This window comes from Ovis canadensis, chromosome 1, assembly GCF_042477335.2.
Source record: "Ovis canadensis isolate MfBH-ARS-UI-01 breed Bighorn chromosome 1, ARS-UI_OviCan_v2, whole genome shotgun sequence".
In the NCBI taxonomy this organism is placed as follows: Eukaryota; Metazoa; Chordata; class Mammalia; order Artiodactyla; family Bovidae; genus Ovis; species Ovis canadensis.
Genome location: NC_091245.1, coordinates 152,471,734 through 152,495,491, shown reverse-complemented (window position 1 = coordinate 152,495,491; position 23,758 = coordinate 152,471,734). Strand labels below are relative to the sequence as shown.

The window sequence follows — 23,758 nt, the reverse complement described above, 5'->3', positions numbered from 1 at the left end:
GTCTAGTGGCTGCCTGTTATCAAAGAGCTTGACTCTACATAGTCTTAAGTAGCACAGCAGTCCCTATGGTAGTCAAGATCTCCTCCCAGCACTTAGTGGACACTGGGACAGCCACAGAAAAAGTAGATGGTTCTTGTCTTCGAAGTATGGATTTAAAGGGTTTATATAGTGGGTAGATGGTCAGTTGTCAAGAGAGAATGGAAGGGGCTTTGTGTGTTCAAAAAGTGATATGGCCTATTCCTCCAGTGACAGGGGAGAGTGATTTAGGATGAGAGGGCTCCTTGGAGCGCTCTGTTAGGGGTGGTTAAAAGGGACAGAAACATTTTAATGAGTTTGTTTTAAATTTTAGAGTTTTTGAATCTGATCAGTGCAGTAGTTAAGAAAAGCATGATTATTCCTTTGTTTGAATTTAGATAAATAGCTATTACATCAGAGCCAGAAAACCTGACAATGTTAAATGACTTAAATATTCTTTATTTTAGTGTGGAATTGCCTTAATGGCAGTCAGATTTATTCTTGAACATGTTAAACCTCCATAGAACTTGTCACTATTTTCCTGAAATTGGGTCTCAGATTTCTGAAATGGGAGTGGAGAAAGATGTGAAAATTGATGGCCTCAAGCTTTTTAAAATCCAAATTGAAACTTGTACTACAAAGAGAGAAGTTTAACCTGAGAGTTTATGCCTGTATCAGCATGACATAGAGTAGCAATTGAAGTTTTCTTACACCCCACAGAGCTAATAAACACATTGGTTCATTTAAAAGTGATTCAATTTTCTTGGACTTTGGATTTCAGAAAAGAAAGAGCATAGTCTAATGAATTATGACTTCTATGTCTTATAAATGTAGAAATAACATGTAGAGGTCTATTTTAGATGATATTTTGTTTATATATGGATGATTATTCATTTTTTGAATCTTTAGATTAATAGTCTGTTGAACATTTTAGAAGATCACTTTTTTATTGGTGATATTTAATTATATACATTAGAAAAGACCCTGATGCTGGGAATGATTGAAGGTGGGAGAAGGGGATGACAGAGGGTGAGATGGTTGGATGGTGTCACCGACTCAATGGACATGAGTTTGAGCAAGCTTTGGCAGTTGGTGATGGACAGGGAAGCCTGGTGTTACTGCAGTCCATGGAGTTGCAAAGAGTCGGACACGACTGTGTGACTAAACTGAACTGAACTGAGATTAATTACATATAATTTATATATTATTATAACACACACATGTATAATATACTTCTTTTTTTGGTGGCTGTGCTGCGAGGTTTGCATGATCTTAACTCCCCGACTAGTGATTGAACCTGGTCCCTGGCAGTGAAAACTCCAAGTCCTAGTCACTGGACACCAGGGAACTCTAACACTTTTTAACACGATAATTTTGTAAACTTTTCACTTTATATGTAATATATAATTAATCTAACTTATAACTAAATATCACCACTTAAAAAGTGACCTCTTGAAACATATTTATATGTTATATAAAATATATACTACTTTTTAGAGTTTAGTACATAAATAAAAAAATCAAGATCTATCTTAAAATAAAAGTTAATACATTAATTTCTTTTAATTAGTATAATTTTTCTTTATAGCTATTTAGTTAGTGACCCATATTAATTGGAAAGAATAATAAAATGGAATTACCTAGTTTTTTGTGCTTTTTAATGATTTACATTATTTGCTAAATGTAGAGATAATTATTTATCATCTTAGTGTATAATGAAGTCTTACTAAAGAATACTATTTATGTTCCTTTGGAAAAGTAAAAATAAAATCTTCTTTGGCTAATTTTGTTCTTTGCTAAGTTTCCACTTGCCAGTTAATCTTGTGATCTTTATTTGGCATAAAAGCTTGAAAATTTATTCTTCCAGGAAAAACTAGCTGAGTACTTATATAGGAGTACTACACTAGTTATTGGCATACAAGGATGAAGAATATTTGATCTCTACCTTCAGATACCTTGTAGTCAAAAATATGGATATCAATACAGACACATATAACAAGTGAAAACAGGTTAATAGTAATAGATGCAGGTAATAATAGGTACCAGTTTAGGCTATTTGTGGGAGGTTCAGAGGGGTGGTGCTGACTCTTAGTTGGTGCACAAAGTCAGCATAGCATTTGTAACGCTGTGTAACATACTATTCCCAGCTCAATGTGTAAAAACAGTAAACATTTATCTCTCAGTCATGTATTTATGAATCTGCCAGGGTGACTCTGTTTTTTAGAGGTCTTGATGTGCTTAGGAAAGATGTAAGGTAGCAATCAAGATTGAAAAAAATTTTTTTTGGTAGTAGATGAGGCTGCTGATGAGGGACAGGGGAAATGTTGTAAAGCATTATGAAAATTTATTGTGTAAACGGTACAAAGATTGCTGTAGCAGCATTTCCCTGTTCTAGACTCCATGATACCAATTATTCCAGACTGAATATGACATCTAAATCCATGATACTTTCTGACATGTCTGTGTCATTGATGTCTACTTTAGATCCCTTTTGAAAGCTCTCCAACCAATCTCTTCCTGGATGTTTTCTCTCCCTTGAACCTTAACCTTCTGCTGCACTCACCTTATAAATCTGCAATGTTGCTCACATCAAATTGTCTAATTTCTCTGCTCCTGCACAGCTTCTAGCCACCATGAGGAAAATCACGCAGCCATATGAACTGCTACTTTTTTGGTTCAAGGCCATTAACACTCTACAGCAATCCCTTGCACATGCCCAGTCAGCTCTTTCTTACATCCTCCACAGTAGCTATAATACTTCAGATTCACCACTCCTTGCAGAATCCTTCATTTCACTGCCTCCTCATTTCCCACTAGTATAATACTTGCTTTCACTTTTCAAAGAAAATAGAAGACAGCAGAAAGGAAAATTGCAGCATCCAAACCATTTCGCTAAAAGGATCTCTGTAGCTATCTTCATCCTTCCCACATACTTTGAAAAGTTAGTAGTGGAAGTTGATGTCATGAATCTACATGTTGAATCCTTTCTCTTCTCTTCCTCAAAATAGTAAATCTGTCTATTGACGTCTCTCCTGTCAGCCTTTCGTTTTGCTATTTCCTTTTTCTCTGCATATGAAGTTGCTCAACCCTTTACTGCCTTAAATAAATTGAAAACTAAAGAAGATCCCTGTCTTAATTTTCAGTCCAGTTTCTGGGACAATATTGTAAATTATTGGTTACCAAACCTTTGTGTGCATAGCACAAAATTAGGAAACTTTATGAAAGTACAGCTCTACACCTGGGTCTGATTCAAGGATCTGGGGTGGAGTCTGTTGATTCCTAACTTTTAAAAGCAACCATGCTGGGGAACTACTATGGTAAATGAATATGTCCTGACAGGGTAATGTTGATCATGTAGCATGTAGAAGAGGATACAAAACTGTAAGTTAAAAAAGTTGTATATATGTATTAGTGCTTATTTGTGTATAAAATTGACATTATGGTGGCGTTAGTGGTAGGGATCCCACCTGCCAATGCAGGTTAGGCACAAGAGATACTGGTTCGATCCCTAGATTAGGAAGATCCTCTGGAGAGGGGAATGACAATCCACTCCAGTATTCTTGCCCGGAGAATCCCCATGGTCGGAGGAGCCTGGGGGGCTACAGTCCATGGGGTCCCAGAGTCAGACACGACTAAGTGACTAAGCACATTAATGCATATTTCTATATACAGTTGACATTATGGAAATGAATATGTGTATATAAATACTAAAGTAGTAAAAAAAAAATTAAAAAACTTTAAGGTGTTAAAGTAAAGGAGGTTAGATTTATGAGTGCTTTTAGTGGCTTTTTATTTATATATTTTTATTTTTATTGTACAGAGAAGATACTTCTCTTTTGTGGTAAGAAAAAAAGGTGGTAGACTAGTAATAGAACTGATAATAATGTAAATAATATACTCATGAACGTGTTTTCCCCCATTAAACATCCCCTCCCCTACTTTTCTTACTTGACCTTTCTGCAGTAATAGATGGTGTGATTCTCTTCTGTATCCTGAGAAACCTGTATGCAGGTCTAGAAGCAACAGTTAGAATTAGACATGGGACAGTGGACTGGGTCAAAATTGGAAAAGGAGTGCAAGGCTTTATATTATCACCCTGCTTATTTAACTTCTATGCAGAGTTGTTTTTCAGTGCTTAGTTGTGTCTGACTCTTTGCTGCCCCATGGACTGCAGCATGCTGGGTTTCCCTGTCCTTCACTGTCTCCTAGAGTTTGCTCAAATTCAAGTTCATTGAATCGGTGAGACCATCTAACCATCTCATCCGCTGTTGCCCGCTTCTCTTCCTGCTATCAGTCTTTCCCAGCATCAGGGTCTTTTCCAGTGAGTCGGCTGTTCACATCACGTGGCCAAAGTATTGGAGCTTCAGCTTCAGCATCAGTCCTTCCAATGAATATTCAGGGTTGATTTCCTTTAGGATTGACTGCTTGCTGTCCAAGTGACTCTCAAAAGTCTTCTCTGGCACCACAGTTTGAAAGCATCAGTTCTTCCACGTTCATCCTTCCTTATGGTCCAACTCTCACATCCATACATGACTATTGGAAAAACCATAGCTTTGACTATCCATACTTTGGAAAAATCAGGTTTGTCAGCAAAGTAATGTCTCTACTTTTTAATGTGCTGTCTAGGTTTGTCTATTGCAGAGTATATCATGCAAAATGCCAGGCTGAATGACTCACAAACTGGAAATATTGTAGAAATATCTACAATCTCAGATATACAGATGACACCACTGTAATGGCAGAAAATGAAGAGGAACTAAAGAGCCTCTTGATGACGGTGAAAGACGAGCCTGAAGAAGCTGGCTTGAAAGTCGGCATTCAAAAAACTAAGATCCTGGCATATCACATGAAGGACATGTCACTTCATGGCAAATAGAAGGGGAAAAAGTAGAAGCAGTGTCAGATTTTCTTTTCATGGACTCATAATCGCTGCCAACGGTGACTGCAGCCATGAAATTAAAAGATGCTTGTTCCTTGGAATGAAAGCCATGGCAAACCTAGATACCATATTAAAAAGCAGAGACATCACTGACAAAGGTCCATCAATCAAAGCTATGGTTTTTTCAGTAGTTACGTATGATTGTGAGGCGGTGGTTTAGTCACTAAGTCATGTCTGACCCTTGGGACCCCATGGACCCTGCCAGGCTCCTCTGTCCATGGGATTCTCTAGGCAAGAATACTGGAGTGGGTTTCCATTTTCTTCTCCAGGGTACCTTCCTGACCGAGGAATTGAACCTGGGTCTCCTGCAGTGTGGGCAGATTCTTTACTGACTGAGCTGTGAGGGAAGCCCAATGGATGTGAGAGGTGGCCTATAAAGAAGGCTGAACACTGAAGAATTGATACTTTCAAATTGTGATTCTGGAGAAGACTCTTGAAAATTCTTTGGACTGAAGGGAGATCAAACCAATCAATCTTAAAGGAAATCAACCCTAAATATTCGTTGGAAGAACTGATCCTGAAGCTAAAGTTCCAATCCTTTGGCTACCTGATGCAAAGAGCTGACTCATTTGGAAAAGACCTTATGATGGGAAAGAATGAAAGCAAAGGGAGAAGTGGGCAAGATGATGAGATGGTTAGATAGCATCACTGACTCAGTGGACATGAATTTGAGCAAACTGGAGGAGATGGTGTATGACAGAAGAGCCTGAAGTACTACAGTCCATGGATTTGCAAAGAGTTGGACACAACTTAGTGTCTGAACTACTGCAACAAAAAATTCTCTCCCACTTCTGTATTCTCTATTCTTTTCAAGTTAACACCCAAGTTAACCACTGTCTTTCACCCCTAAATAACCAAAAACCATGTTTCTTCTCAATCTTAACTCTGATATAGCTTTCACTCCTTGTTTTTCCTCCCCATCTTCATTGTGTGACTTAAGGGAAATAACTGAGATGGGTATCACTGAGGCCAAAAATGGAGTGACCAAGAGTTTCAAATGCCACTGAAAGCTCATGGAAGTTGAAGTCTGAAAAGAACGGTTGGAATTAGAGTGTTCGAGATTGCTGTTGACATCTGCCAAAGTATTTCAGAACAATTTTAGGAGATGAAAAGATATAAGGAAGTAGAAATAGGGGTCAGGAAATCAGGCTGTCGGTGCAGGAGAACCAAAGGATGACTTGGACCAAAAAGAGGTTTTCTTCACTGTCTTTGAGGTTATTTCAGAATTAGCAAATACCTCACTTCACAGTATTTGAATGCTGAGAGTGAAGAACCGGGAGAGAGAAGGTTTGAAAACCTCAGAATGAGCTAAAATCATTGAAAAGATAAAAATAAAGAGCAAAATTAAGAATAAGCTTTAACAAGAAAAAATCAAAGCTCCCTTTCCTCACAGGACAACCCATAACTAGTGCTTCTGCCATCAGCGACATGGTCATCCTATTTTCTGTTACTTTAGTTACTTAAATTACTTCTATCATAATAAAACTCTTTCTTCTTATATCATTAGTTTTGAGTCAACCTCTGCTCAGACCAAACCCTTCCTCCTTTTTTTTTTTTTTTTTCCTTCTTAAGGGAGTAGATTGTATGATAGTTTTAGATTTCTCTTCCTTACAGGACTCTTTCAGACTCCAAGGTAAATTCTTACATTAGCAGCAGCAGTTTGACTGATAATCACTCATAAAACTACTAATAGTCTGGGCCCAGGAGAAGATACAAATTTTTATTTGCTTAAAAGCTTACCCGCACCCCCCGACCCCAGCTTCTAATATGGTCAAGTTATTCTACTTTTTCAAAGCCTTGAAGCAATTAATTACTTTCTCTTCAAAGAAGTTTTCAACTATCCACCTAGACTCTTGAGTCTACTTATTGACCAAGATGTCTTTTCAGTATTAAATTTTTATATATGTCTCCCTTTGTGATCTTTCCCTTTACAATATCTCTGATAGAACCTGATTTTTATCTAACTCAAAAGCTCAATAGAAATGAACAGATAAAGGCTACTTGACCTTTAAAATACTTTTATTTTTTAACAGCTTTATTGACATACAATTCACATATCACACAACTAACCTATTTAAAGTGTACAGTTTCATGGTTTTTAGTATACTGAAACAGCCGTACACCATTACCACAGTGAGTTTTAGAATATTGTCATTATCTCAAAGGGAACCCTGTACCATTTAGCTACTATCTCAGAATCTCCCCATCCTTTTTTGAGGCTTAAGCAAACACATTCTCTGTCTTTATAAATTTTCTTATCCTGAATTTTTCATATAAATGGAATCAGATAATATGTAATCTTTTGTGACTGGTGTTTTTCACTTAGCATAATGTTTTCAAGTGGCAAAATAATATTCCATTATGTGGATATGCAACATTTTGTTTATCCATTTATTTTTTGATGGGCATTTGTGTTGTTTTCACTTTTTGACTGTCATGGGTAATGCTGCTGTGAACATTCTTACACAAGTTATTGTGTGGACATATGCTTGTGTTTATAACTAGGAGTGGGATTGCTGGGTCAAAATGGCAGCTCTGTTGTTTTGGGCGACACCCAGACTGTGGTCCAAGGTGTCAGCACTGTTTTACATTCCCACATTCCCATGAGGTTTCCACTTTCTCTACATCCTTGGCAATAACTATCTATCTTTTTTGGCTATTGCCATCATAGTGTGAATGAAATAGTATCTTCAGTTCAGTTCAGTTCAGTTCAGTTGCTCAGTCATGTCCGACTCTTTGTGACCGCGTGAATCACAGCATGCCAGGCCTCCCTGTCCATCACCAACTCCCAGAGTTCACTCAAACTCATGTCCACCGAGTTGGTGATGCCATCCAGCCATCTCATCCTCTGTCGTCCCCTTCTCCTCCTGCCCCCAATCCCTCCCAGCATCAGAGTCTCTTCCAATGAGTCAACTCTTTGCATGAGGTGGCCAAAGTACTGGAGTTTCAGCTTCAGCGTCAGTCCATCCATTGAACACCCAGGACTGAAATCCTTTAGCATGGACTGGTTGGATTTCCTTGCAGTCTAAGGGACTCTCAAGAGTCTTCTCCAACACCACAGTTCAAAAGCATCAATTCTTTGGTGCTCAGCTTTCTTCACAGCCCAACTCTCACATCCATACATGACCACTGGAAAAACCATAGCCTTGACTAGACGGACCTTTGTTTGCAAAGTAATATTTCTGCTTTTCAATATACTATCTAGGTTGGTCATAAGAATGAAATAGTATCTTATGTTACTAATTTGCATTTTCCTAATGACTAATAAAGTTGAGCATCTTTTTAATGTGCTTATTAGCCATTTCTACATCTTCCTTATAGAAATGTCTATTCCAATCATTTGCGCATTAAAAAAAAAATGTGTTGTCATTTAATGTGTGTGTTAGTCACTCAGTCGTGTATGACTCTTTGTGATCCCATGGACTATAACCCACCAGGCTCCTTTGTCCATGGGATTCTCCAGGCAAGAATCCTGGAGTGGGTTGCCATTTCCTTCTCTAGGGGATCTTCCTGACCCAGGGATTAAACTGGAGTCTCCTGCATTTTTTGGGCAGATTCTTTACCATCTGAGCTGCCAGGACACTGAGCTATAAATGTTTCTTGTATATTCTAACTTAGGTCCCCTATCAGAGGTATGATTGGCAAATATTTTCTCTCATTCTGTGAACTGTCTTCACTTTCTTTTTTCTTTCTTGCTATACCCCCATGGTATGCAGGATCTTATTTCCCCAGCCTTAGATCCCCAACCGGGGATAGAACCTCTTCTCCCCTGCACTGGATACACGGAGTCTCACCTCTGGACCACCAGGGAAATCCCTCTTTTCACTTGTTTGGTGGTGCCCTTGGACACACAAACTTTTTAATTTTGAAGGAGTCCCATTTATCAATTATTTTTCTTTTGTCGCTTACAGTTGTGGTGCCATGTTAGGGAACTGAGGTCCCCCAGATTTATCCCTGTGTTTTCTTTTTAGAGTTTTCTAGTTTTAGCTCTTACATTTAATTACTTGATCCATTTGAGTTAGTTCTGTGTATATTTTAAAATAGTCCAAATAGGTCTTTTTGTGTGTGGAGACCTAGTTGTCCTAGCTCTATTGCTTACAAAGATGATTTTTCCCATTGAATTGTCTTGGTCACCCTTGTTGAAAATCAATTGATCTTCGACACATGGGTTTATTTCTGTTATATTGCTAGCCATGTTAGAAAATATTATGCTTTCATTGAAATAGTTTCAGAAGTGGCTATAGGGTTAGCAGGGAGACTTATATAATTGATTTACTGGTGCCTATAGGCCTCTCTTGTGCCTTCACACTAGAGACTGGTTCAAGTGGAACAACCTAAGATGACTGTGTTTTAGGTTGCAGAAAAGAGTTCCTAAAGTCAAATCAATTTATGGCTTCTGGGGAAGTCATAAATAGATTAAATTGCAATCGATAGTGATAAACTTTGAACTGGAGTAAGTGCTGATGAGTGAGCCCTCCAACTAAACTCCAGACGTTCTTTGACATGGAGGGATACAGTTATGTACTAGCCAGTTAAAACATCATCGAGACCCCTTCTTGGCACATAGAAGGACTTCTCTGATGATTGACCATATTGCATTAGTACCTCTCTGCCATTCTTTCCGCTTCCTATTTTGTTCCATTTTGCATTCTTTCTAAGCAAATACTGTATTTCTCCTCAGTTTTAACCATTCATTTCTCTCTGCTTTACTGTCACTGAAAGTTTATAAAATAAAAGGAACCAAATTCAGACCAAAAACGAACTTGGTAAAATGGCATAGAGATCGATAATATAAGTCACAACATGAATAAATTCCTTTATCCTTAGATCCCAAATAATATTTCCTTTTGGTCAAGCATAGATGGTAAGAGTTGTTAGAAGCTGAATACATTTTCAGATCCAATCATGATATAATGTATTCGTAACTTGTAATGGATGAAGTAAACTAAAATTAAATGGAGAACTTGAAAAGAAAAGGCATATTTTAAGGGTCTGTGGAAGATCTGCAAAGATAGATCATACGTTGGCACGCATTTAGAATTGAGTTCTGAGTGATAAGCTCTGAGAAAGAGAAAAAGATGTGAAGAGGGGTCCAGCTAGGTAGGAGAACTTCAAGCAGAACAGCCTTTATATGTTTTGTATAGTTCCTATGCTGGAGTTCTTCAGAATATCTATTTTGAGATAACTGAATGGTTTACAGTGGTAAAAATAAATAGATTGGTAAATAAATAACCAGGGCTTCCCAGGTGGCTCAATGGTTTAGAATCTGCCTGCCAGTGCAGGAGACATGGGAGATGCCAGTTCGATCTCTGGGTCTGGAAGATCCCCTGGAGGAGATGGCAACCCACTCCAGTATTTTTGCCTGGAGAATCCCATGAACAGAGAAGCCTGGCAGGCTACAGTCTATAGGATCGTATAGGGTTCAACAAGGCTGAGCAATTGAACCCAGCACAGTAAGTAAGTGACTGAATTGATTACCGTTGTATTAGACCATAAAGAATACCACATTATTATATTTCGATAAAATCAGAACTAATCCATGTATGGATTAGTCCATATATGACTAGTTCAGTAGTCACGTATGGATGTGAGAGCTGAACCATAAAGAAAGCTGAGCACTGAAGAGGTGATGCTTTTGAACTGTGGCATTGGAGAAGCCCCTTGAGAGTCCCTTGGACTGCAAGGGGATCCAACCAGTCAATCCTAAAGGAAATCAACCCAAATATCCATTGGAGGGACTGATGCTGAAGCTGACATTCCAATACTTTGGCCACCTGATGTGAAGAACTGGTTCATTGGAAAAGACTCTGATGCTGGGAAAAATTGAAGGCAGGAGGAGAAGGGGATGACAGAGGATAAGATGGTTGGATGGCATCACCGACTGATGGACTTGAGTTTGAGAAACCTCTGGGAGTTGGTGATTGACAGGGAAGTGTGGCATGATACAGTCCATGGGGTCGCAAAGAGTTGGACACCACTGAGTGACTGAATTGACCTGAGAACTAAATGAAAAAGTTTAGAAGAAAATATAATATCCATGACTCAATTTCTCCCAAACAAAAATAGGATTAAAGAGAATATAAGACCTTATAATGGTAACCTGTTTTGAAAAGAAATGAAAACACTGGTTATCAAAGCCATCTGTCACCACTAGGACAATAAGGAGAGGCAACTTTTCTCATGCTGGTTCTGAATCTGATCCACAGAACACAGAAAATTATTTGAATGCCTATTTTCTCTCAAGTGTAATACATAACAAGTACTATTCTAAGATGTGTTGAAGAGAAGTTAATTTATTGCATACAGTGGATCCGTAGGGCATTCGATCTTAATTCTCTTAGTGAATCCTGGTTGAGCAAGGCAGCATGCCTTGTTATTAAAAATGATAATCCCCGGTGCTGTTGAGGATATGGATAGTTGACTATTCTCATATGCTGCTGGTGAGAGTATGAACTGGAACTGCTTATCCAGAAAGCAGTTTGTTAATTTGTGCTTAGAACAATAAATAAACGAAAATCTTAGACCCTTTGGCTGATAAGATCACTTTTTACAATCCATAGCAAGGAAAGAGATTTGGACAAATACTTGTTCATGGAGACCTCATAACATATGTTTTTACATTTTTGTTATGGAAATTACCTCATATATGGAAAAGCAGAGATGAGCTTTGTTTTGGTCTGTTCAGGCTGTTATAACAAAATACTACAGGCTGGGTGGTTTATATATATATATATATATATATATATATATATATACACACACAAAACAAATTTATTTCTCAGTGATCTGGAGTCTGTGGATCATGTTCTTCAGCTCATTGGCATTTGCATCAAAGGCTCTACATAGTAAGTTGGGGCCATTTCAACCATGAATGTACTTAGTTGCTCAGTTGTGTCTGACTCTTTGCAACCTCACGGACTGTAGCGTACCAGGCTCCTCTTTCCAGGGGGATTATCCAGGCAAGAATACTGGAGTGGGTTACCAGCCATGCCCTCCTTCAGGGTATCTTCCGAACTCAGGGGTCGAACTCAGTTCTCCCCCATTGCAGGCAGATTTTTTACCTTCTGAGCCATAAGGAAAGCCCATAAGGAAGATATATATTAAACTCAAAAACTCTTCGGAAATGAGGTGGCTAAGTGCTGATGAACAGAAATACTTTACTGTGAGTTAAAGTGTTTGGGAATATTTGAAGAAGGCTGACATTTAAGAATTTTATGTGAGGATTATTACATTAGAAAAAGAAAGGTTGTTGGGCTTGAGATAAATATAGAGTTTGTGTGCCTGATGCAATGACCTTAGTTAATGTTTGATTGCTTGTGCCGAATGTGTGTTTGCAGTTCATATTAAACTGTGTATCATGTCGTTTCTTTTCCATATCTCGATTTAAATTTGTCTGCTGGTTTTGAGTCTATGGACAAATAGAATCTTTTGCATGGTAAAATACAGTGATGAATTTCAGCCTGTTAGTAATACAATACTTACGTAAATGTTTGCTTTTAAAATGTGTCAACTTGCTCAAAGTTGATAATCATTGAAAGTCTTAGAACATGTTTTAATAAAATAATTTATGCAAGCGGGAAACATGTTCTTAAAATACCAAAACTAGAATAATATATACGTATTGCTTTGAAAGTGAAAGTCAAAGTGTTTCTCAGTCATGTCGATTCTTTGTGACCCCGTGGACTGTAGCTCGCCAGGCTCCTCTCTCCGTGGAATTCTCTTGGCAAGAATACTGGGGTGGGTAGCATTCCCTTCTCCAGGGAGATCTTCCTGACCCAGGGATCGAACCTGGGTCTCCCACATTGCAGGCAGTTTCTTTACTGTCTGAGCCACCAGGGAAGCCCCACACATTGCTTTACTACTGCTACTGCTAAGTCACTTCAGTCGTGTCTGACTCTGTGCGACCCCATAGACAGCAGCCCACCAGGCTCCCCCGTCCCCGGGATTCTCCAGGCAAGAACACTGGAGTGGGTTGCCATTTCCTTCTCCAGTGCAGGAAAGTGAAAAGTGAAAGTGCAGTCAGTTGTGTCCGACCCTCAGCGACCCCATGGGCTGCAGCCTTCCAGGCTACTCCGTCCATGGGATTTTCCAGGCAAGAGTACTGGAGTGGGTTGCCATTGCCTTCTCCGACACATTGCTTTAGGGGTTCCTAATCCTTAAATCTAGCAATGTCTAGCTCATGGCAGGAAATGGCTCATAGAAAGGAAGGTGACTTGAAAGGTTAATACTTAAAAATGTTAATATTACTTTTTTAGGTAGAAGCCTTCAAGTTTTTATTTTCTGATCAAAATCACCCATACATTTTAACCATGTAATTTCTTAGTGAGAATATTCTAGGAAACATTATCTATAGATCCTTAGAACAGTATATTGAATACTCATCTTCATATATGCTATCTTTTCATGTTTAAATTGTAAATTTTATTCCCTGATGCAAACACGTTCAGATTCCTTAATGTCTCAGGTCTGTACTATAATCTTCATCTCACTGATCATCCTTCTGGGTTTTACAATGTTAGTCAATCCCAAATTCTAAATTTCATGTAATATTTGCTTTGCAGTATTATTAATGATAATTTTTATTTCAGAATTTGCTTGACCTACTGATTTATAAAATTATTTGGTAATCTATAAATCTAATTTAATCTAGAAAATCAGTCACAAAGCTGTGAGCAGAGAACACCCGAAGTCAGTAACTGAACCGTGAAGTTGATTTTCAGTGTGGTCCCTGAGCCTGGCAGTCTACAGTCCACGGGTTCGCAAAGAGTCAGACACAGCTGAAGCAACTGAGCTTGCATGCGCAGGTACCCTCAGCTAGCAGTGTCAGTATCACCCACGGACTTTTTAGACATGCAGATTATTAGCCCACACCTCATATATATTGAATCAAAAAACTCTGAAGGTGGGGTCTAGCAGTCTGTTTCAAACAGTCCAATCTGATTTAACAAGTGATTCTGATATGAACTAAAGCTTGAGAACCACTGACTTACAGAACTCTCAATATGTAGTTCTGTGCTTCATAGAGAAGCAAATAATTGTCACAGGTGGTGATGGGATGTTTTTAGTCCTATCCTGAGGCCTACATAGAGACACAGCCTATCAGCATTGTCTTAATTAAAAGTAATTCTATCTTGTGGATTCAGGATATAAACTCATAGAGGATTAAAATGAAAAAATGAATAATCTTGTTCTAAAAGTATGTACTTTAGATATATCTAATATGCCTTAGAATGATCATTATTTATATTACTTAAACCACTTATATTACTTTAACTTTTATTTGTCATTATTCATATTACTTTCAGTTATTTTCAGGAATAAACTCTCTTGATATTTCATAAGACATAAATTTCTCCAAAATGTATTCTTGAACTCATTATCTTGCCACCTGTGCTTTTCTAAAGTAAATTTCGTTTCAAAACAAAACATTCAATTTTACTTAATATTTTTATACCAGTCATTGGATTTTTAATGTTTATTTACCTGTTTTTAATTGTGTACTTCCACAATTAGTTCCCACAGTCATACCTTAATGGTAGTAGTCCCTTCTTTCTTATCTAAGGGTTTAGTGTTGAGTTTATGAGAACAGATCCAAATCCAATGATTTTTCTGATTTTTCTGTTCCTAGACCTTAGATATCTATATCTTGTGGAGAAAAGTTCCACTTATTGGCTATTTTTTAGAAAATCATTTTAGAGATAAACTGATTTTATTAGAAGAGAATCTTTGTTATGACTGCAGTACAGTAGAAGTGGTTAGTTTAATCGGTGTACATTTTTCAAATGGAAAGAAGCAATTGCATTTAATAAAAGAGGAATAGAAAAGAAAATTCAGGGCTGAACAGTGATTGGAGAAGGAATCAAGGAGATAAAAGACTGGTGGTGTGGCTGAAGAAGTATTTATGTGGGAGACAACTGTCCAATGCAAAAACCTGAAGCTGTTTCACGCATGTAGGCCCTTTGCAAACCTTCTTCTCTCTCTTTCTTAAGAAACCTTTAGTATATTCTGCATTGCTTATGATGGTTGGTAGATGGGTTTTCTTTTGGAGCATATGTGAAGGTAATCCAGATTTTTCATTGAAGTTTGAGGTTCGTCAGGAAAAATGTACCTGTAGTAGAAGTTAACACATGAATTTCCGTGAAGAGGAGATGTACTAATAAGCTCTTAAAACGATAGAAAAAGCATTTTTTTTTACAGTGTAGGGTTAGAAATAATCAACATGTATGTTACGAAATTGACACTATGAAAGGAAAATGTGATTCAGTAAAAGTTTTCTTTATACAAATATTAAAACATTAGCCATTCAAATAGATCTTTAAAACTCAAGTGACTGCAAGCTAAAGAACTATTTGAACTGATATTCAGAAACAAATATTCAAAACCACATTTATTTTTGCATTATTGAGTAAAGCTTTTAAGTAAATCTGCATATAAAAATTTCCCATATATTTAAAGCTTCACTTTCAAAGTAACAATCTTATTTATAGTTGAATTTTTAGAGGATCCTATATTATGTATTTGCTACTCATTTTGGTGTGCTGTTACTCAGTTTAACCTTTTCTGGATGAAATACAACTGTCATTCTAAACACTAATTTTCAGTTTGGCGTTGAGCGGGGCCTACATTAAACACTCAATACATATTTAATGAATGAATGAATGAACTAATGAACTGTACCCTTTATTTTCGAATCTAACTAACCAGGAAAAGATCTGCTGCATGTCTTAAGTTTATTAACTGTCTTAAGTGATTAGCTTAAAAAGAAATTCAGTAAATGTATAAAGTGCTGTACTACGTAGATATTCATATTTCAAGCTCCCTGCCCCAGTTATGCCCGAAAGTCTTTACTGTATTAAAGGAATGTCACATTATAGACAGATGAAATATGTGTTTGATGTTTCAGGGGCAGGAGAATATAATAGCACAGAGCTTATTGAGCTGTTCCTGAAGATAAACCACCTTTAGATATTTTCAGATTATCTTCTGAGGGGGAGTGGAAAATGTTTAGAAGGATCTGTTTAAATGTTGTTTCTTCTCCCCACTCTACCTGTAACACTCAGATTGGCAGAGAGTGAAAAACCTTCAGGCACATGTGGTGAAAGTGTTGGTGTGTAAAAGAAGAAATCATGGAATAAAACAAGTTTCCTGTTGTTTTTCTTATCTCCTCAATTGAGAATCTAATTTCATAGCACTATGGTGGTTGGCATCACAGGGTTGCTTATGTTTTTTTTTAAACAGTGAAATATTTCAGGCATAAACAAATAGGGGATAATGTGATCAGCATCTCAGTATACACCACTTACCCTAAAAAATAAAACATTGCAGATATTATTAAAGCTTCCTATGTTCTCTTTCCTCTATTTAGTGGAAATCACAGTAGAATTTGATGTTTGACATTCTTAGTTTTCTTTTCATATTTTTGCTGCATATTGTTATTTATGAGTGAGCTTGAGCATCATTGTATGTTTATGGGTCACTCATATGTCCTCCCCTGAATTTCTCTTGATTTTTATATTGGTTTGTTTTCTTTTTCCCATTGATTCATAGATCTTCATATATTTTGGATGCTGTTTCTTGATAATACTCATTCAAAATATAGTTTCCCAGTTGATAATTTGTCATTCTATTTATCTATGTATGAAGATAAGTGTGTAATTTTTGTGGCCAACTTTATTAGGCTTTTCCTTAAAGTTTTTTGTGTGTATATGAGTGTGCATGCTTCTGTGTCTTGTTTAAAAACACTTACAAACTCAATATCATAAATATATTTTCCTGTGGTTTCTTCTAAAAATTTTACAGTTTTTTAAAAATTTTTTTTATTTTTTACAGTTTTATCTATTGTATTTAAGCATTATATTTATGGGTTCTTCATTCTTTAGTACATTATTAAGAAGAGATTTGTTTTTTTTTTTTCCTCATAAAGATAACCAATTATTTCAGTACCACTTATTAGGCAGTATGTCCTTTACTCATTGATTTATAGCGCCACCTCTATCACATGTTAGATTTCCATGTCTTTATGGTCTTTTGTTCATTTCGGCTTCCTTTCAGCACTTTCAGTTCACCTCTCTTTTGCCTGTTATAGTTTATAGCCTTCTACCTTTCTTGTTTGAGGCATTTCTTTAGATTTTAACTGAGTTCTGACACACCACACACTTGTGGATTTAGTTAATATGATTTTAATAATTTTTCATAATTTGACCATGACATGTATCTTAGCTAATTGCTTAGAATGCATTTCTATTTTTTCTTATTATCTCCTTTTGTTGATGGTGTTTCTTGAAAAGGGGCCCATCATCCTATTTATTGATCAAATAGAACTGAAACTACAATGGAAAATGTGTTGTAATTTTAATTTTCAGATACAAAAGGCAGAGGGCTTCCTAGGTGGCACTAGTGGTAAAGAACCCACCTGCCAATGCAGGAGACATAAAAGATGTGGGTTCCATTCCTTGTTCATGAAGATCCCCTGGAGAAGGAAATTGGATCCCACTCCAGTATCCTTGCCTTGGAAATCTCATGGAGAGAGTAACTGGCGGGCTATAGTCCATAGCTCGCAGAGTTGGACACGACTGAAGTGACTCAGCACAAGCGTGACTTACTTTTTCTAAATGATTAGTGTTTCGTTTAGCACCTTAGGAAGCAATGTTTTTTAGGTAATTTGATTCTGTATAAGTAGGCAGTAATTATACTTTGACTGAAATTTATCGAATATTATTTTTTAACTGACCTTCCTTATTGTATTTCAGATGATTGGAACCCATTTTCACACCCATATAAAAAACTGGATTTTGGAAAATGGGAGCTGTATATCCCACCAAAGCAGAATAGATCTGTCTTAGTACCTCATGGATCCAAACTAAAGGTATTTCCTCCCTCATGTTTTTATTTGAACTTACTATTTTTTTTTGTCCTGTTTGCAGAGTTTGATTTAAAATGTTAGAATGTAAACTGATGCTTGATAATTATAGGAGAAACAGTGTAAATTTTTAAATAGAGGAAAATTTAAGAGAAGTCATCAGCAAATTGAAATATGTCAGACGGCAACTGGTTGATAAGATAATGAACTTACTAGTTGTTAACGACTTTGGAAATCTTTTAGAAGAATGACTGAATAATTACAAAAGTTCATCCTGGGAAACATAAAGTTTGATTTTAAAAAATGAAACCTGTCTTCAAATCAGCTGAGCAGAGAATTTTTACCTGTGAAGACACGCTTGATATAATTGATTTTGTGATGAGCCATGGGAATGAGGCACTACTGTGTTGGAGACCCACACCTTTTGGGGATATGATTTTTCTTGTTTTTTTTTTTTTCTGCTGTTTGATTTCAGGGCTCTGATTTGTCCTCTTCTCTTCTGTTAAGCCCTCTGAATTAGCCTGGGGCCTGCCTGTCCTCTATTTGTCCTCTCCTAGGCTGACTACGTAGCTCTGCATTCAGGGTGTACAGAGCCAACACGGTGGCCTCTCTAGTCTCCTCAAGGGTGGGTCCCAAATCTGGACTACAGATTACAGGTTTGATTATGTAAAAGGCTATCTAAATCCTTTAACATTTGCTTGATTTTAGCCCATTGCTCAAATAAATATATGTTTCCATGTCCCTTTCTTTCCCCTCCTTGGACATATAATAGCATTCATCACATTTATCACTACATCCTATAACTGACATATTTTTATTGGCGTTTGCTATTTAACAGTATTAGCCAGAGTTAAAATAAGAAATGCATTGTATGTTTGTTTTATAGATTTTTCTATCTTACAGATACTGAAATTATAAGTATACCTGAAAATACTGAAATATTGCCACACATAATTCCCAGGAGAGCATATTGTCTGGAATAGAGACATTTTAATATGGGATGGCAACCAGAGTTCTTCTTAATCTGAAGTGAAAAGGAGGAAAAAGTAGTTACAGTATACAATAAGAGGGATTTAAATTTAATATATATAATCCCTTTTCCAAGTCAGTGTAAGCTTCACAAGAGCAGGACCCTTTGCTTTTCTGTTTGCTAACACTGTATATTCTCAGTGCTTAGAAGAGTGCCTGGCACAGAGTAGGCACTCAAAAAATATTTACTGAATGTCAAAGCCATTTGTATGCCCAGTCTTTGAAGGAATAAACCAAAGGGCTTGATTTTCCTATGGTTTGTAAGGCCTGACTTTAGGAAACTGTGAAGCAAGGTGACCATGATACCACTGGTTTCATTGTTGTTTTGCGTCTTTGACCATTTGTTATATTTTGTTTTAAAGAACTGAGTTTTACAATTATTTGAAGTGCTGCAGATATTTTTTTTCTGTTCCTAGATTTTATGAGCTCTGACATGTTATCTACTCTTAGCATTAAATGTTGAATGAATTATTTATTTTTTTTGTAGTTTTTAAAACTGAAGTATAGTTGATTTACAATATTGTATGAGTTTCAAGGGGATAAAATAGTGATTCAATATTTTTATAGATTATATCTCATTTAAAGTTATTATAAAACAATGGCTGTATTTCCCTGTGCTGTACAATTTATCCTAGTTACTTATCTGTTTCATAAGTAGCAGTTTGCATCTCTATATCCCATACTCTCTCTTCTTCCCCCCCCGCCCCCTTCTTTACTGGTGACTACTAGTTTGTTCTCTATATCTCTGAGTCTGTTTCTGTTTTATTACATACAATGAATGAATTAATTTTCATACATTGTGGGGTTTTTTGAACTTTTAATTTTGTATTGGAGTATAGCCAATTAATGGTTTTGTGATAGTTTCAGGTGGATGGCAAAGGGCTCAGCCATACACATCCATTTTCTCCCAAACTCACCTCCCACCTTGGCTGCCACAAACATTGAACAGAGTTCCATGTGCTATGCCATAGAACCTTGTTGGTTAGTCATTTTAAATGTAACAGTGTGTACATGTCCATCCCAAACTCCCTGCTATATTTAAAGTGGATAACCAACACGGTCATATGTTGTTTTTATACCTCAGAAAAATGATTACTAGGAATGAATGATTATTAATATGTACAGTAATAATGATAGAAATTTGCTTCTCCCAGCCAACTCCAGAACTTTTTATACTTTATCCTATACTCTGAATGTTTTGTGTCCTCCTCACAAATCATGTGTTAAAATGCTAATTGCTGATATGATGGCACTAGTATGTGATGGTACTAGGGCTTTGAGAGGTGTGTGTGAGTCATGAAGGTATAGCTCTTTAAATAGAATTAGTGAGCTTATAACTCCAGAGAGATCTCTAGCCCTTTTCACCATATGAAGATATAACCAGAAGTCTGCAACCTGGAGGAAGGCCCTCACCAGACCATGCTGGCAGCTGACCTTGAACTTCCAGCTTCCAAACTGTGAGAAATCAATTTCTGCCCTTTGTAAGCCACTCAGTCTCTGGTGTTTTGTTATACCAGTCCAAATGGATAAAGGTGTTTTTGATACTATCTATGTACTATACTATGCTTTCTTTCATAAATTCATTTGACCTGGATGAAATGAAATAATCAAAGAAAAATTTTTTAAAAAGCATCTTTTCCCTTTTTACTTGCTTGAAAATTTTATATCTAAAAGTAGATAAACATTCAGAAAATATCAAGTCAGCTGTTGTGTAAGCTTTCTTAATTATTATTTGCTAAGGATTTCAATGAGGATTAATTTACTGGAAATGTAGGCCCAAAGTATCACTTATAGTATTTAGATGTTTCAAATTTTGAGGAAGCATTTAGATGCTATTATAATGTCAATATGGTGATATAATTAGTTTTTCTCTTATGGGAAATGATATATCAGCTTTTCTTTCAGGGAATGGGGTTAAATTTTCCATAAAAAAATCAGCTAACATAAGGTTTTTGGCCTTGCAATCTGAAATTATCCCTAGGTAGTTTACCTTGGTAATTAAAAATCTTGTTTTAAATTGAACTTGAAATTTTATTTCAGTCCACAAAGGATTGACCTTTATAACTCACTTGTGGATGTTTCTCTTATGAATTATCTGATAACCATTCTCAAAAAAGAATATTACCTACTGTTGAAATAATAACTTTGTTTTCCTCGAAAAACCCTGGTCTTTTCAACTGAACAATTTGGAAGAAGATACCTCATTATTTACATTGTCATGTAAATACCTCCTTTTCATGTTTTTAAATAAATTTACTAAAGACAATAAATTAAGTAATGTCCTAAGGTGAATTAAACTTTCAAGGCTATAAAGATACAAGAAAAGCATAGAAGACTATGTTCCTGAGGGATAATGAGACATGCTACTTGTGTGTTTAATATTTTTTCTTCTGGACACATAGCCAGACTAATTTATGTGAAGGTATTTTTTGTTCATTATTTTAAAATATATACCTTTAACAAAATTATATTAAAACAACTTTGTAAGTTGTCTTGTAGGAATTTACATAATTATTGAGATGCTGTGTCAGGTACTATCCTTGACCTGAGATTCTTGAGTTGAATTGTTATATATACATAGGGTATGTGTGTATGCTTTAAAAATAAGGTGCTATTGTAGCAAAATATTAGTGAACAGTTTATTTTTCCTGTGATGGTAACAGGAGAAATAACTGAAGGGCAATGACATTCAAGCCTACTTGGTAACATATTTAGAAGTTGACCAGACAGATAGACTATGCGAATAAAAGTGTATGTATCGATTGAAGTTTCAACAGGAAGTAAATGGCCTACAGAAAATAGGACCGTTTGAACAGTTCCCCTACTCCAACCTCCACCCCAAATGCTGTTTTCAAAGTTCAACGCACAAGGGATCCACTCTAGAGTTAAAAGCAGGGTTGGGTGAGAGAACTTAGGAAGACCCAAATTGTTACCTTGCCTAGGCCATACGGAACGGGGATCAGTTCCTAGAACCCAGAGGGAGACAGAATCAGTCATCGTGAGAGGAACACTGAGTTTTACTGAGAGACACAGTTAATTCATGGTAACCTTTCAGGAAAGGAGCCAGAGGAAAAAGGAGACAAATTCTCTCATCTCCCACACTCCTTCCTTTCTCTGACCTCTTCCTGTGGCTCAACATTGGCCCACCCAATAAGAAGCCGGATTTCTAGGGACTATGGTACACATGGGTTAGCCTCCTGGGGCAGAGAGTTGGTGAGAAGTGGATTGAATTGACTGCTAAGATGTAGCTCAGGAGTCAGTGATCAGGAAAAGCAAGAGGTCAGGACAGTAAACTCGAAAGGTGGGTTGGAGGCAAACTAAAGAATTCCTGTCTTCTGATCGCCATTTCCTTCTTTTTAAAAACTCATTTCTATTAATACCCATATAACTAGCAATGGTAGTTAGTATTGTCTCCTTTTAAATGTTCAGGATTTTTCTATACTGTAACTTTTCCCTTGCCAAATCAGTAAAAAAATGAACTAGAATAGAGGTTTCCTGATAGCAGGTATTTAACCTTTTCAAGGCTCATGTATTAGTCTTTTAGAGCTACAACAACAAAATTCCATACTCTGGGCAGCTTAAACAACAGGAATTTAATTTCTCATGTTTTGGAGGCTGGAAGTTTGAGGTTAGTCAGCGTGGATGAGTTCTGGTGAGAGTTCTTTTCCTTGCTTACAGACAGCTGCCTTCTTCCCTTGTCTTCATATGGCACTAATTCTGTCATTAGGCCCCCATCCTCATTACTTCATTTAAACCTAATTATCTCTCAAATGTCTTGTCTCTGGAGACCATCACAGTGGGGTTAGGGCTTCAACATATGAAGTTGGAGGGGGCACAGTTCAGTTCAGAGCAGATCATACTGCTTTCTGAATTATATTTAGATTTTATACAATTGATTGGTGGAAAAGAGTCATGGAACCTAATACCCACGTTGCAATTTTCTCAAATGAGACACATGAAATTAGAAATTATTTTACATCCATATTTAACTTGGTTCTAATTATAACACTGTGAGATGAAATACTGTACATATTCATTTCATGAATAAGTACACTGAAATTTAGAGAGGGTAAGTAGATGGTATTGCCTTGACTTGAATTAAGGCTTATCTAATAGAGAAGTCCATGGTCCTAATCATTGTGCTACAGTGCTGGTCATGCTAAGGGTTGACAGAGAGAAAAAGGAAAAAAAGTGATACAAAGAAAGTAGAACTTGAGCCTTATCTCATGTTTAACAAATTATTTAACAGCTGTTAAAATAGTGTTATTTATTGATTCATTTTTGGCTTTGCTGGGTCTTGGTTGCTGCACGGGCTTTTCTCTGGTTGCAGCAAGTGGTCTTTTCTATGTGGCGGCTTCTCTTGTTGTGGAGCATGGGCTCTAGAGCACAGGCTCAGTATTGTGGCGAATGGCCTTAGTTGCTCCGTGGTAAGTGGAATCATCCTGGGTCAGGGATTGAACCTATGTCTCCTGCCTTGGCAGGTAGATTGTTCACCACTGAGCCACCAGGAAAGCCCAACAAATTATTTTATACCGTGTTTGCTTTTGCTTTATTGTGTGGAACTATCATTTCCATTTTTCAGGGTGCTGAGTATTGAAGTGACCTTCCATGAGAATAAAAAGGAGGTATTAATAGATAGTTTGTGGAAAGTTTGGGTTTTAGAGAATAAGAGATCAGATCAATTATGTAAAATGAAACCTACTATTGATAGCCAGAATGAGATTGCTAGGTAGAAGGATGTCACTGGGCAGTGATATGGCATGTTGAAAAGTTAGTATCTAAATATTTGCTTAAGGTTAATCTCATAAGCACTCTATCCTTTGGGCTTCCCTGGTGGCTCAAATTGTAAAGAATGTGCCTGTAATGCAGGAGACCCAGGTTTGATCCCTGGGTTGGGAAGATCTCCTGGAGAAGGG

At 36.9% G+C, this 23,758-nt stretch overlaps 1 protein-coding gene across 4 annotated transcripts in view; it reads left to right on the top strand.

Moving 5' to 3' along the window:
- The window catches only part of GBE1 (1,4-alpha-glucan branching enzyme 1), a 307,746-nt gene that overhangs the window by 92,655 nt on the left and 191,333 nt on the right, over positions 1-23,758 (top strand). For all 4 annotated transcript variants that reach the window (XR_011254718.1, XR_011254725.1, XR_011254726.1 and 1 more), the window contains exon 3: positions 17,704-17,819. Coding sequence is in view for 1 of the 4 variants with exons in the window: in XM_069578687.1 (XP_069434788.1) it covers positions 17,704-17,819 (116 nt within the window). In the remaining 3 variants the exon portion in view is untranslated. The remainder of the gene's footprint in view (positions 1-17,703; positions 17,820-23,758) is intronic.